Here is a 14,985-nt window from a genome sequence, read left to right on the forward strand (position 1 = left end):
CAGATATTCTACATGTTCTACAGAGAGAAGATCGGCGTTTCATATTCCCAGCAACAGCAAGTTATGGATAATTGTTAATGAATTTAGAAGCATGTTACTGCTCTTATTGGTTTAAGTATTATATCCAGTTTAAAGCTTGACAACGGCTATAAAATATGCCACATATAATCTCAAAGATACATCGCCGAACGTCCTTTTGCGGGCCCAATTCTAAACTCCTTCTCTCCCTGCCACTTACTCCGCACATTAATGAAAACTGAGCCTCAATAAACAATTATCAACAAACTAGCATCCTCAAACACATATTCCGATTGCAATTCCATTTGCAATAATTTTCCAACACAAACAAAAGGCTTATTAGGTCTGCAGCCTGCAAGCTACATGGCCAAATACTACTCAAAGGATAATTTGCCAATGATTCGATGATTATTTTGATTGTTTTAAGCTCATTTACAAATCAACATTTGCTGGTGTATCCAATGATTACGATTGGGGGAATCACAGCTCAAGTATATTAATTCCATGGAATTATATGCCTGAAATGTAGCAGGACGCAAGTCCGCTCTCGAGTCACTTTTGGGCCTCATTAAACTTGTTTTGGCAGCTGTAAAAAAGCGGGTCAAAGTTCCGAGCCATCCTTTCACACAATTAGTTGGGCCAAGCATAGCAAAACAAATTGAGGTGCAGCGGCAGAGTACACTCGAAAAAAAACCCAACAAAAAAGGTTTAAATTGGGTCGTTGACAAAAAAAATATAAAACTTGGGTTAAATGGCAAGGAAAAGGAGACACTGCCCCAGGGGGTAAAAGGGAGAAGAGGGGGAGGGGTCAGGACATTGCTTACCAGTTGTTTCTGCAAACTGGCGGCATCACCGCGTACAGGACCTAGGCCCAGGGTGCTCAATTCCGTGTCCTTGCGTATGACCCACTCGGTGAGTTCTCTGAGGGACAAAAGCAGCGCATTCCAGTGCTCCGAATTGGATTCCAGACGATTTCTGTGTAGAGTAAAGAAACAAGAAAAACACCGATACAAGTCGAGGCATTATAATAATATTAAATTTAATTTGCACTTCTGGCAGCACAACAGCCTCCCATTCCCATTCCATCCTCAGCCCATCTGTTGGCCTGATTGCAGCAAGCCACAAAATGTCAGCGACAATTTGTCTATTTCCTACGGGTTTCCTTTCGTTTTTACCGTCTCCCCAGCCCCACAATTCTCTCACACAATTTCCTTTTCGCTAAGTGGAGGGTCCATTAAAGTGGGGGATTCCTGTGCCCGGTTCCTTTCCCGTTTTGGCATTTGGCCTGAAGGCAAACAGGACACACAGGACACACAGGACTATGCTATGGTAAATTTCAGCTGTCGCTGTAATTGTGAAATGCCATGACATTTTATTCACATTTTTATTTGGCCAAAAGCAATGGAAGCAGTCAGTGTCCTGATGTCCCGTGTCCTGTGCCATATTTTTGCTGTAGGAATGGCAGAAATAACACAGGAAAGAAATCTGAAAAATCTCCATCTCCGCGGTGATAACAATAGTCGGGCCAGAAGGACCTCATTTCTGCATCTCCCATTTGCCATCTTTTCATATATTTTTTCTCTCTATATCTCCTCCTACTCCTGCTCCTCTCTCCCTTTTACCACTGGCCTTTTGTCTGTTTATCTTTGGCGAAAATTCCTTTCTGGCTCTCCTTCTCTGCTCATTTTCATTTTCATTCTTTTATTGTATTTCTGTCGCTGTTTTTTTTCTTGCTGCTTATAATTAAGGCTTGGGCTTGGCTCTGCCTCTCTCTTGCTGGCACCTCTAGCATCACTTTCATATTTTTCCCTTTCAGCGACAGGGAAATGACTGGAGACTGGCAGCTAAAGTTTTTGGGGTGGAACATTTCTGCAGCTTCTCTGCTATTTTTCGTTCTTATTTTCGTTCCCCTGACAATTACAGAAGATCCCAAAAATTGGTTAGGAATCGATATTGAAATTGATATGGGTTTCAGCATAAGAGAAATGCGAGCCATTCCAACAGCTCTTTAATATGGATTCTGGAAAGCCAGAAGAAAGTACTTTTTATGACAGTATTTCCTCGCTTTAAAGATAGCTCTGTCTCTCTTGAGGCATGATTGATCTTTCCCCTTTTCATATCCATCATTTAAGTGTATTTTTAAAAGAAGAAAAACCCCTCATCAATCTTCCACAGCCCCACAGCCCCACAACCCAGCAAGCAAACAAGCAAAATAACAAACAGAAATCGCAAACAATTGGCACACCTGTAGAGAGATCTCCATGGCACACGAAAAAAACTTTCCCACACTCTGAAACACACAAAAACGAAGTTCAAAGTGTGCACAAAGTTTGCACATAAAATGAACCGGAACGAGAGCCAGAAAAGCCAAAAAGTGCCGCGGCTAATACAAACGAACAGCGAACACAATGGCCCCCGAAAAACCAAATAGAAAGCGTGGGACGGAGAGAGAGGGGAAACTTTTCAAGTGCTGTCCGAAAATATTTCATAGGAATTTATAAGCCAACAAATCCTTAACGCAAACAACAAGTTTCCCCGGCCCTAACCACCGCTAGATGATGGGTCGGCAGAAGACCAACAAAGGAAGTGGCTCAAGTTTTTGGCCAGCGGAAATATGCCAAGACATCAAAACAAAGACGAAAAAGAGAGAGAGAGAGAGAGAGATAGAGGGGCGGCATGCTTTGGTTTGCTGAGGAAGTGCAAGTGGTAGGAAGTAGGCTAAGGCTATGTCTAAACGGGGAAGGGTAGGCTGAGCAGAGCTCTCTCTCTTGAGGTGTCATTCGTCAACTTGACTGTGGCGGTCTAATTGAAAAACGTTTCAGCGGTTAAGAGGGAAAATGGAACGACTAGGAGATACCTACTAAAAATAGATCCATCGATCCCAGGACCCAAAATTCCAAAACTCTTTTTGGCTAATTAATTTGTAATTTTCAGCAATTAAATTCTAAAATTTCATGGAAATGTTAAACAAATTGTATCTATTTATTTTATGTTTATTTTTAAAACTTTACCTTAAATAAACACTAAAAAAAATATGTAAGCAAATCTTCAAATTGATGCAAAAATGTCTGCCAATCTTGGAACCTTTTCAGCTTGTGGTTATCTGTGGCTACATGTGTTAACGCTTTCCAGCAGCAAGTCCTTTTTGCCTCCCACTCCGTCACATGAAATGCTGCACACACAACATACCCCGTGACGCTGCTGATGTTACCCTCTGATTACCGTGTATAAAAATAATCGTTGCCTACTTTTGCTGGCTCGCTCGCCTCTGGGCCAGCTCTCCATCACGTACACGCCTCGTTGCCTCCTCGTCCATTGGATAATTGCCATTTATATTCATTATGCGAACGGGCCGCCGTGGCCTGTTCCTCATTCAGCGCATTTCTGCGTGTCACCATCATCATTATTCATTTTGGTCGCTCGGCCTCTGGGTTCCTGGGCTGGGCCAGGATCCACGCTCCGCCCACCTCCTGCGCCACGAACTGTAAACATGGCATCTGACTTTCATCATCAGCGACTGCGGCGGTGGAAGCGGCCGGCATCAATATCAACAAGCGTCCCAATATTTGTGGACTTTGCGGGGGTCGCTGCCGCCCGACGATTTTATTTATGAAATGTGGAAATTACAAACAGGTCAGGCCTGCCGCTGTTTGCACTCGATTTCATCGAATGACAAGGTCCAATGGTGCCTCTTTGCTCCACGCTTTTCCCCATCACTTTTCACGCATTTCGTTTTCCAATATTGATTTTCAGCGAGAGCGGGAGAAACTTTCTCACAGCTGCTGATGCTGCGTTCAGTTTGTTTCATTGTTTCCAGGCATAAGGAATACGGCATAAAAAAGGGGTTTTGCACTCATTTTTTCGCTCTTTTTTTGGGCGTTTAATCAATGCTTAAGGCGATCTCAGGTAAGGTAAGTAAAGGTAATGGTTGCCTTCCCCATGATTAAGATATTTTACTGTTTAATTCTGCCAATTCAGCATAATTCATCAACCGCACTCCCAAGCACCCGAGGGGAACTTATTCCCGCCAGAATTTATGCCTTCAAGCACCGAAGAAAACTACACTAAAGCCACTTAAATTGTATACAAGCGCCGCTGCCGTTGCTGCCGCTGCCACTCCACTTCCAGACACACAACAGCAGAAAAAAAATCGAGAGCCGAAGGCTTTTACAACATTCAGCAGCTAACAAAAAAAAGGAAAGGCAGGTCTGCCTGTGCCGCCTGGAAAATAGGAAAACACACAACAACCAGCAAATTGGAAAAAGGCACTTACCTGATTGCAATACTTTTCGATTTTAAATTATTCCAACGCTGATTCATTTCATCGAGGCGACGCTGCAGCATAACCGCATCCTCTTGCGAGGTGAGCGAACCCAAAAGTTTCCGCCCAGTGCCATCGAGACGATCGTACACCACGCGATGGGTTTCAATTTCCGATTGCAGGTCCTGCAACAAGAAGAGAGTGCCACAAGAAGCATGAGAAAATGGGTAGAAAACAATTTATGGCGCGCTCAAAAAGGAAATGTTCATAAAAATTCAGTTTATTCATAAGTCGAGCGGAAAACAGGCAGCCAGGAACAGGAATGCCAGGCAGTCAGGCAGCCAGGAAGTACACTGGCAAATTTGGGGCATTTCAAGTGCTTTACTGGCTGGGAATTTACACGGCGGAGAACTCCAACTCTGTGCATTGTGCTCCTTGTCAGGGGATTAGTTTTGCTTTTTGGAAAATACAGCGCAGCCAGAGAGGCGCCTCGTTGTTCGGTTGAGTGACAAGTTTTTGCTCTGCACCTAACCAATTATTAACCGCATGTGTCCCCCCAGATGTTACTTCTGTTTCCGCATCCTGTTCGCTGCTTCCTTCCGTAACCCACTCCCGCTCTCCTCCCTTCCCTGCCTGCCTGTCATATATGTATTTTCCCCTTCTATTTTGGACAGCCTGTCGCATGGCCAGGTGTTTTTATTAGTCCCAAGGCTTAAAAATATGTTTTTGCTTTTTAGTTTTAACTTTTTGTTTTTGTTTTTACTTCGACATTTTGTCTGTTATTTTGCTGTGGCTTTTCCTAACCCACCCTCCGCTTCACACTAAGTCGCTTAGCGCTGTCCATGCAGAGTTTTGCTGTGGGTTTTTTTCCTGCGAAAAGCAGGCTCTTTTTTGTCGGGGATTTTTGGGTATTTTACGGGGAATATTTCAAGGCCGAAAGCTTTGATGTGGTTAAGTATTTTAAAGTGCCGATTTTGCATAGGTTTTTGGTACTTCAAAACGCAGCAGAGATCTACATACCTTCATAAATTCAAATGATTTTGCAAGCTAAAAGTTTTTAATACACAAAAACATGCCAACTGAGAGTTCACTTTAACAAACATTAGCAGAAAGTGCCTTAGTTGTGCTCTATTTCCTAATTATATTTCCGTAATTTCCTTAACTTAATCAATCAATCAATCCCACGATATAATATCAAATAAACCAATTAAAATTGGGAATTAGCCAGCAGGGGCTGGGGCAGGAGCAGGAAGTACTTAAGGCACAGTCACAGCGCGCATAAAAATAATAGAAATGCTAACGGCGAATCCATCTTCTCTGCATGTCTCTGTGTTTCTGTTTTCTACCCCCTTCTCCCCTCTCCCCTCTCTCACACCGTCGCCCTGCGTGGGTGTGCGTGTGTGTTTGCTAATTAAACCTTCATTAGGGCGCTCGCTGCCTTTGTTGCAAGTAAACAAAAACCTATAAAGAGCGTTTCTGCGAGGAGTGAGGCGGAGTCACAGAGTCTGACGGAATATCTAAGCTGGCGAAAAAGGCGCAGAGTATGCGCAGGAAAAGGTAAGGCTAAGACATATCAAAAGTATACAAATCTAGCATGCTTTTCCGACACCTTTCCCCACAATATACCCTTCACAAAGGACATATAACTCTCCCCATTCGTTCGCTTAGTTCGGGCGTAACTGATGTGAATGTGAGTTTGAGTGCGTAGCTGTGTATGTGTGTGAGTGTGTATGAAGCTCCAATTAATTTGGCTTATGCATGTCACACCCACACACGCAGTCACACACTTAGCATCCAACATGGCGATTCAATTAATGCGCAAAAATTGTTTATACGTCAATAGACCGGAAATGGGGCAAAACAAAAAGAAAGAAAATCACATGCAGAAGGGGGGAGGTTAAAGGAAAACAAAACAGAAAACGAAGCAGTTTTAATGAGCAGCAAAGTACAGTGCAGGTCATAACAGGAGAGAGAGAGAGAGAGAGAGAGAGGGGAGACCGGGGCATGGGTACCTCTGTGAGTGTGTGTGTGTATATCCGTGACACATGCCGCGGCGACAAAGCCGATTAAATCAATTAAAATGAGAAAATGCCGCCAGCTATGGGGTACGGAAAAGCACCAAGAACGACAAGAACGACTACAGCGACAGCAGTTTGAAGCGCCACTGCACGCATTCTCTGGTCATTATACCGTTTTGTGACACATACACACACACACACACACACTGCCCGTCCAGGCGAATGCCTGCAGGCCTGAGGAGGCTACCTCCCTCCATTCAATGCCGCTAATTTGTGCCACGAATGACCACAATTTCCTGCATGAGAAGGGTGCTCTCAGTGGCTAAACTCTCCATCTGCACTCGCCACTCCCCTCTCGTTCTGCACAACTATGTTTAAATCTCTTAGCGTTCAAAACACGTGTTTGGACTTATGTGCGAATGAAGTTTGGTTTTTGGGCAAAAATCTCATCCTCCCTCTCTTCGTTTTTTCGCTAAAGTAGTTTGGCATTCGAGTTGCTGTGGAGCGCGGGGCTACAGCTACAGGAGGGTCTCCCTGTGTATACTTTATGACTGGGGAAGACCTACAGCAAGACCTTAAGGGGTACTTCATTATGCCAATTCCCATATCGAATTGGAAACGAATAAGGAATGGTGCGCGAAGGCTGCGGGGGCTTATTTATTGAGGAATCAAATTGAATGTAATGTTCAATCAGCAGTGAGTTTGAGTGCTGAGAAGCATCTAGTATCATAAATGATTGAAAAATAACCGATAATCGATGAACCAAACTCTATTTTGAGTTTTCTGCTAGAAATCGATATGTTTTGGAGGAAAAATGAATCATCGAAAGGAGTAAAACGGGAATAATATTCTGGTAAATATATAAACAACATCTAATCAATGCCATTATCAATTCTGAGAAGTTTTCCATGTCATAAACAATTTCGATAGCTGCATCAATGCAGCTCGAACTTCGCTATTTTGGCGTAGTTTTAGTTGTATTAAGTTAAATTCCTCTTTAAGTCGCATTCCAGGGTATCCTTCAGTACTCTCATCTACCTTCTAAGCACACACACACACACTGCCGACCATTCACTGGGGTTTATTAATGGCATATAAAAACGCGCCAGCACATTTTTGGAGAGGCGGCCAAGACCATTAGCTTTGGCCAAAAAAAAAAAGGCTTTGGGCCAACAAATGCAGCCGTAAGCTGCTCTCATGTATGTGCCACACACACACTAGCACATACTAACACTCATATACAGCTATAAATATAGGTGTGTGTGCGTATGTGTGTTGCCTTTCCGACGCGCTTTTGTTGCCTCATTTTTCAGATTTCCTCGGCAGCGGCGGCTGCTGCTGCTTGTGTCCTTGCCAAGTCACGACACGGACACGGGGCGCACATAAGAGAAAGCTTACAGGACACGTGTATGTGTCAGTGTGTGCGTGTGTGGAACTGCATTTTACAGTTTTAAGCGCCAATTAAGTAAATGCCATGCCATGGCTTGCATTGCCCTCGTCCTGGACCTGACCTCAACGTAGCCTCCGGTACATATGCGTGAGGGAAAAAGATAGATAGCTACAGCTACAGCTACGGCAGAAAAGACAGAGCGAGAGAGAGTGAGTGGGGAGAGGGCGAAAGCTAGCTACGGGGGGCGTGGCTGTGTAACGTCCTCTCGTTGGAGGGCCTGCAGCTGAATGGCTGCCGCGATAGTTTCCTTTCTTCATGCCGGGGCCTTTCCTTTTCCTTCACATAATTATGACAGCATTCATTGCCTACCAGCAGCAGCAGCAGCACTAGCAGAAGAGCCCCCCAATGACCTGAATGGGTTAATTTAAGGATTCTAAATTACCCTAGAGAGAGAGAGAGAGGGAGCCAGCGAGAGCGAGTCCTTAAAGAGCTGAAAGGGTGCAGGAAGGAAGTACAACTGGTAGTTTAAGAGCTGCCAATTAATGGAAATTTCATAACGCTAACGAGTGCGAGTATGCCATGAGCCAAGTGGCTAAGGCCAGGCCAGCCCAACCCATTGAAGAGCTAATGAAATCAGTGGGAAATGGTGGAGAAATCTTAAGAAAATTAAGGAACAAATATTTCGTGGCTGAAAAGGTTGAATCTAGGAGATTATTTAATTTTTAAGCACAAATTTACATTCCAGAATTTAAATTTAAAGCGAATATCCCACGAAATGTACCACCCATAATGGTATTTCAGCCCCAAGTATTTCATCAAAATTGGAATTTCCATCCAAAGATGCGCTCCCACCCGCTGTGTCATCGTTCGATTAAGGCACTCGCTGAGACACTTGCCCTAAAAATAATAAAGAAATTATGCGCATCAATACACAAACAAACACACGCACACACAGACAGTCACAGTGCGTTTGGTAAATATGTGGACCAGTAAAAATCAAACACTGGGCAAGACACGGCACAAGATGTCTGAATGAATTTGAAATCAAATTTCGGCTTTTGTTTTTATATTTTCGAATAGAAACCCAAAAAATATGCCAAGGGGCAGGGCATTCTGTTCTGCTGCTTTGATTGTTCTTTTTTTTATGCTTTATTCTTTATATTTGTATTTGCAGAATGGTGATTGAGGGATGGGCGGAGGAGGCAAGGAGACAGCAGCAATGCAAATAAAATGAAAATGCGTTTATAAGACGCCTCATAAATATATTAGAGAGGCACATAATAAACACATCAGCAGGCAATGTCCTGGGCATCCCTAGGATACCGTAAACTGAAGTGACGAATGTTTCACACTGCTCGTGGCAGTGGGACGAGACAGAAAGCTGTCAAGTGGTGCTCACAGAAGGCATTCAAGCATTACTGACAGCACAGGCCCCAAAAGGCATTCTCATCCCTGCCCCCCAGCCGTTGAGTGTAAACAAAAATGACAACAAATTTTAAACAGGACTTCCACGCATCTGACGGAGGTTTTGCTCCCTCCCTGCTTATCCAGCCACGTGGATTGTAGCATTTTACATATTTTAGTGGGCTCTGCTCTGTTCTGCTCTGCTACATCCATGTTAACATCCATGTAAATCCTTTATGACCGAAAACTCTGAGCCACACACAGACCGACTTTGGGGGAAGAGGGAAATGGAAAGAAAAGGCAGGTGGTGGAGAAATGCTTCGAGTGAAAGTGAGCAAGCAACTGAAATTTGATTTGCTTATATCAGTTTTCCTCAAGGGGAGCTCCTCTGCCAACACGTCGTCGTCATCGTCTCTTATTTATTCGATTATGTTTATTCCTTGTTATATCATTTGGGAAATGTTCCATAATAATGTAAGCCACCACATGAGGATAAAGGTGAACGGAAAAACACTTGGGGCAGACAGACATGGAATGGCAAAATCCATGATGATAAAAGATTACTTTAATAAATTTATAGGAAATAATTTACAGGGAAGGACGATTTAAAATACATTTTTGGAACCTTTTGCAAACACAATGTACATATTTATTTTGCAGCTTTTTATGGCTTCTTTATACGATTCTCTTTGCTTTATTCATAAATGGTATACTCTTTTTTTATTCTATTTTAAATTTTCTTTTTCCAAAAACAAAACTTTGTTTCTGCTAAAAATTTGACAAACTTCTGTTGATGCTTAGAGAAGCTCGTAACAAATATATGAGGATTCTCATTGGATAAAGATATAAATATACCCATTGCTAGCCGTACTATGCAATGAGAAACATCAATACCACTTCAGCTTTTTATTCAATATTTAAGCTACTCCCCAATAAGACCTGAACACCCCAACGAACCATCGCTTGAAGCGCTGGTGCAACCGAGAGCGCAGCTAACTTTCGTTTCGTACCCATTCAACCCCTGGGATTACAGGGTAATTACTTGGAAAAAACTAAAACTTTGGCCATCAAATGCAGACTCTCAAAATCAAAAATGCATAAAGCCAAGCGGAACAAAATCTAAAGCGAAACTAAGCAGAAGGAGACAGCAGAGAGCTAAGCAGCTGGCGGGGGCGCCAGCAAGAGACATCAAGAGAGAGAGAGCTTAAGAGAGAGGGATGGAGAGATGAATGAGATTTAAGAGATATAGAAATAGAGCTACGACTGGAACTGGAATATGAGCTTTGAATTTATCCGCATGCAATATTAACTTGACTGCACTTGGCTTTGACTTATCTGCAGGAGTTTACGCTGCACTGAGCAAATAGACAGGACATGCACACATCCACTCGCTCTGTGCACTGGAGGAACTATGTATAATCAGGTAACAAACCAGGTTGGCAAAGCTTTTGCCTCCGCCTCCTACTCCTGTGCTGTCGTCCAGGCTTCGGCTTCTGGCCAAGTCTCGCAATCAATGTGGTTTGCGGCTCGTAGTATAAGCTGCCGACAAGCCAGGAGTCTGGAGCAAAAAAAAAAAAGGGGAAGCAGCCCGTTGCCAAAGCCAAACGTAAAACCCAACAGTCAGTCGAGTTAAATGCTACCACCCGTACTACTTCCTATCTGTGGCTGCCATTGGGTATTGGGTGGAGGAAGCTGCTTGGTTGACCAGATTATTAGACACTCAACCCATAACCCCCACATATGCAGAGCAGGCATACACCTACTCCTCTTTACTCCCTTTACTTTTAACCCTATTGCTTCCTTCCTCCACGCACCCTACCCTTTAGCCAGTTCCCTGTGTCAGCTTTAATTTACTTCTGCGAAAGAGGAGGCACAAAAGGACATCAGCAAATATCGTTTGCTCCTTCCAACGGTTTCAGTTGGATTTTACGCTTATAATCCTTTTTGTCTGGCAGTTCTGGTACTCCTTCTACTCCTTCTCCTGCCTCTTGGTCGCCTTAAGTTTATGACTTTGTTGGTTTGTCTTCTCAGCATTATTTTCTTCACCTTTCTTGTGCACCTCACCGCTTCATTGTTTCTTTTTCTGCTCATTCCCATTCACATTCTTTATTCTATGTACCCTGCTGTTGTATTTTGTATTCAAAGCATCTTTTTCAGCTCGTTATGTGCTCTCCTCAAGGACCTGCTCCTGCCCTTACTATTCCTGCTCCTGCACCTCCTACTGCTCCACCTGCTGTCATGATTTTTAGTGCTTCTTTTTCTCGGAATAAAAGTGTCAAAATGTGTCTGATTAAATCAATTTGTACCAAACAAATTTGCAAAAATATTAAATTAAATTGAAAATGGAGAAAATATTTATGGAAAAAGAGGGAAAAATGTACAAGTTTAATTCGGAATTTTTAGATGCCAGAGATGCTGCTGCTGCTACAAGCCTGCTGCCTGCTTGGCGTTCTACTCCTAGTCCTGCCCCTGCTTGAGGTTCGTGTTCTCAGTTCTACTCCTCCTTTGGGCTTCACCCACTTTATCCAACATCTTTTCTGCCTTTCTGGTAGCATCCTTTGTCATTGTCTTTTTTTATTGTCAACAGCAGGTGAGAGGAGATACACAGAAGACATACGAAGTGCTGCTGCCTCGTGTCTCGGGTTAGTTTCTTCATTTCAGAAGGGTGTCCTCTCAGAGACCCATTCTCAATCCCCCGAGTCATCGTGTCACTGTTGTAGTGTGTGCGTCCGACTGTTAAGCTGCTATAACAATTGTCCCTCTGCTACCTTCTGTCATATATATATTCTCGAATAGTTCCTACCTTCAGTCAGAAACCCCTCAACATGATCTCTCCATATTGCTACTCTACTGTCTGTGCAAGCTTTGAGCTGCTGTTGCTCCTGTGACGCTCCTCCTGTACCCCTCCTTTCTGCCGCCCCTATCCCCGTGACACTCCTTTCTGTGTCGCTCTTCTGTTTTTGCCATTATTTTCTGTGTGAGCTTTGCACGTACAACTCGTGTGCCACCTTTGTGGCTGCGCTGGCTGCTGACTGCTGGCGGAGGAGGCTGTTGTTGGCCATTGTTCGCTCCATCACGACTACGACTACGGGCTATTAACCCAAATCCCCCGAGTGGCAGTTGTTGTGACTGCCTGGCCCCTGCCCCTCCTGCCACGTCTCTGACTTTGGCGTAAAAGTTCAACGTTCAGTCATAAATAAAAAGCGGCAAGAAAATGTACAGAAAAAATAATTTTCACGCCCCTATATTAATCATACGCCTCTTGAAAATTTTTGCCCTGCCGCGCATTTCAATTGGCCCAAAAAGTGGCTGTGACATTGACCCCTCAACTCGGGTTTTCTGTTTTATAATAAATTCCACTTAAATTAATGAATTTAAAAATAGTTTGCAGCTGCAAATGCCGCAAATTTATGCTTGGCAATTCATTAAAAACCCAAAAAAGAGAGAAGAAGATTTGAAAATTGAATGCATATGTAAATGGAAATGCTGCGGTAAAACATATTTTAATTAAGAAATTGTTTTGCGGGCCAGCAAATGGCAAGTAAACTTCGGTTAACGGAGGGTAAAGTGAATATTTAATGGGGCGCGGCGGTAGTGAAATTTGGGATGAAAGTTCAAGGACGGTTGGTAACTTTTACAGCAAAAAGTGCAGTGAAAACTAAGTGAAAGAAATGATTCTGTGAGTAGAATGAAAAGATGTGTAAAAAAACACAAAATAAATGTAAGAATAATTTCCAACATTCAAAGCAATAAAGGCAAGAATATGCAACATATTTTCGCAATCAGCAAAATAATTGATAAATTTTCTTTTGAAAAAGTGCATTCTTTCAGGCAATAGAATTTCTCGTTAGTTGTAAGGAAAGAAAAATCTCAAGATTCAAAGGGAAAACCAAATATTTTCTTGCTGCCAAATGGCACAAAATATTTGTACATCGTACCATAAATATATCAAAAACTATTCATAAAACATTCAACATTTCTAAAGGACCTTTTCTAAGGACCTCTTTCTGACCCAAATAAAGACGCTTTCCCCTCCAATTCCCCTTGGAACCTTCAGACTTGGCAAACAATGCAAATTCCCAGCGATTTAGATGTGCAAATATGTAAATTGTATAAAGCGAAAGCCACGCTGTTCCGAGATCTCTGTTCCGCGGAGTTTTGTTTGCCAACGAAATTTGTTCGGCCACGTTAACGAATATTTAGCAGAAGGGCTAACAGGAGGATGGCGGCAGTGGTCCAGTTGGCAACGTTCTGCAAACACGAACATTTTGCCGCAATATCAAAAAGGAAAAAGGAGTTTGAAGAAATGCAAAGGGCGCATTATGGAGCATATATTGTGATTTGAGGCAGAGTTTCAGCGGGATGTCGATGAGACATACCCTTAAATTATAGGAGCAAAAGATATTATTTCAAGCTGTTCCCGAACATCTTTAGCTCATCAAAAACTTTAATATGCAAAGAAAATCAACGAGAAACTGCAACAAAACACACAAGAAATTCAGCGAGTCCTCAACTGGAAATGACATTTGCATTGAGCATTTCAAATGACTAAAATTTTGTTTGCAACAAAATATATCTGCCCCCGCTCTCTCTCTCTCATTTTCTGACTCTCTGTCTCTCTGCTTGTCGCTGTCGTTTGGCTTTTCCTTCAGTATTTCGCTTGTATTCTTTTTGCGGATTTTGTTGCATAGCAAACGAGCAGAGCAGCAGCCAGCAAAAGGGACGCTCATTAAAATTCATATAGAAAAAGAAAAACCCTGAAAGCCCAGTAATTTCGCGTCTCAAAAAAAAATAACAAGTATCCAAAATAAAACCAAGAAAAGTGTAGAATGCAAATTGAAATACAGCAAGAGCAAAATGTCTGTGGCAGCGCGTGTTATAATTGCAACATCCTTCGCAGCATTCCACATTTTCGTGGATAATAAAATTACTCACAAAGCAAAGACTTTTGCCAAATATAATTGAGAAATTCCATGGCGCAAAAGCAACGTTTCTTACAGTGCAAAAGGGACGAATATAAACGAGTATTTGTGTGGCATCATCCTGCTCCACATATGCGAGCGAGTCGTAATCCTCTGTAAATTAGGATTTAATGAATGCTATCCGACGACTTTTGGCCTTAAGGTCTCAGCACGAAAAAGCACTTAAAAATGTGCACAGGGCATAAAGTGAAATTCAATTGTGACCCTCCCAAAAAGACAAACAAATATTGACATATCTCGCAGCGGATAATGGCACACAACAAGTGTGTCAGAAAAATACATTCTCTTCGGCTGCAAAGAAATGTTTGCGTCAAATAAATGTACTCCAAATAATGGGAATACAATGTGCAGAGATGTATAAAATGATTATAATTATTTTAATGATAATCTGAGGATTTAATTTTACAGTGGAAGATTTAGCTATCCACCTCGACCATTCACTTAACTCTATAATTTAACTGCCACTTTCTGCTGCCAAAAATTAGCTTCTTCATAATAAATTACTCTCCTTAACACTTCAATTGATCTCAAATTATAGTCTTTTCCATAATCTGTGTACTCGCATGCAAAACTTTTGCCTGAGCAACAGCATCAACAGCATTTATCCAGCCGCATAAACTTTCTGTCAGAGCTCAAGAAACTGCTAGGACAAATATGAACTGCAGTGCCCAAACCCATCCAGAATCCTCCTCAGGGGGTTGGTTCTCTGTAAATATGCATGCGATATGCTTAATTATTTATTACGACTAATTTGAAAAGTCCCCAAAAAGTAGACAACGAGAGAGAGAGGGAGACAGGGAGCTCTCGACGCTCGTCATCGTGTATAAAGTTTGAAGTTGATGTTTACGTGGCACCAAAAAAACGGAAAGGAAACCAGCAAAACCCCAAAAACTGTTTAAATGCTGAGCCAGA

At 42.5% G+C, this 14,985-nt stretch overlaps 1 protein-coding gene across 21 annotated transcripts in view; it reads right to left on the bottom strand.

Annotated features, from left to right (window-relative positions):
* The window catches only part of LOC117586131 (dystrophin), a 155,982-nt gene that overhangs the window by 41,987 nt on the left and 99,010 nt on the right, over nucleotides 1-14,985 (bottom strand). For all 21 annotated transcript variants that reach the window (XM_034276016.1, XM_034276004.1, XM_034276003.1 and 18 more), the window contains 2 exons: nucleotides 4,292-4,464; nucleotides 843-993 (listed from right to left, as the gene is read on the bottom strand). In XM_034276016.1, coding sequence (XP_034131907.1) covers nucleotides 843-993; nucleotides 4,292-4,464 — 324 coding nt within the window. The remainder of the gene's footprint in view (nucleotides 1-842; nucleotides 994-4,291; nucleotides 4,465-14,985) is intronic.

This window comes from Drosophila guanche, unplaced genomic scaffold (assembly GCF_900245975.1).
Source record: "Drosophila guanche unplaced genomic scaffold, DGUA_6, whole genome shotgun sequence".
In the NCBI taxonomy this organism is placed as follows: Eukaryota; Metazoa; Arthropoda; class Insecta; order Diptera; family Drosophilidae; genus Drosophila; species Drosophila guanche.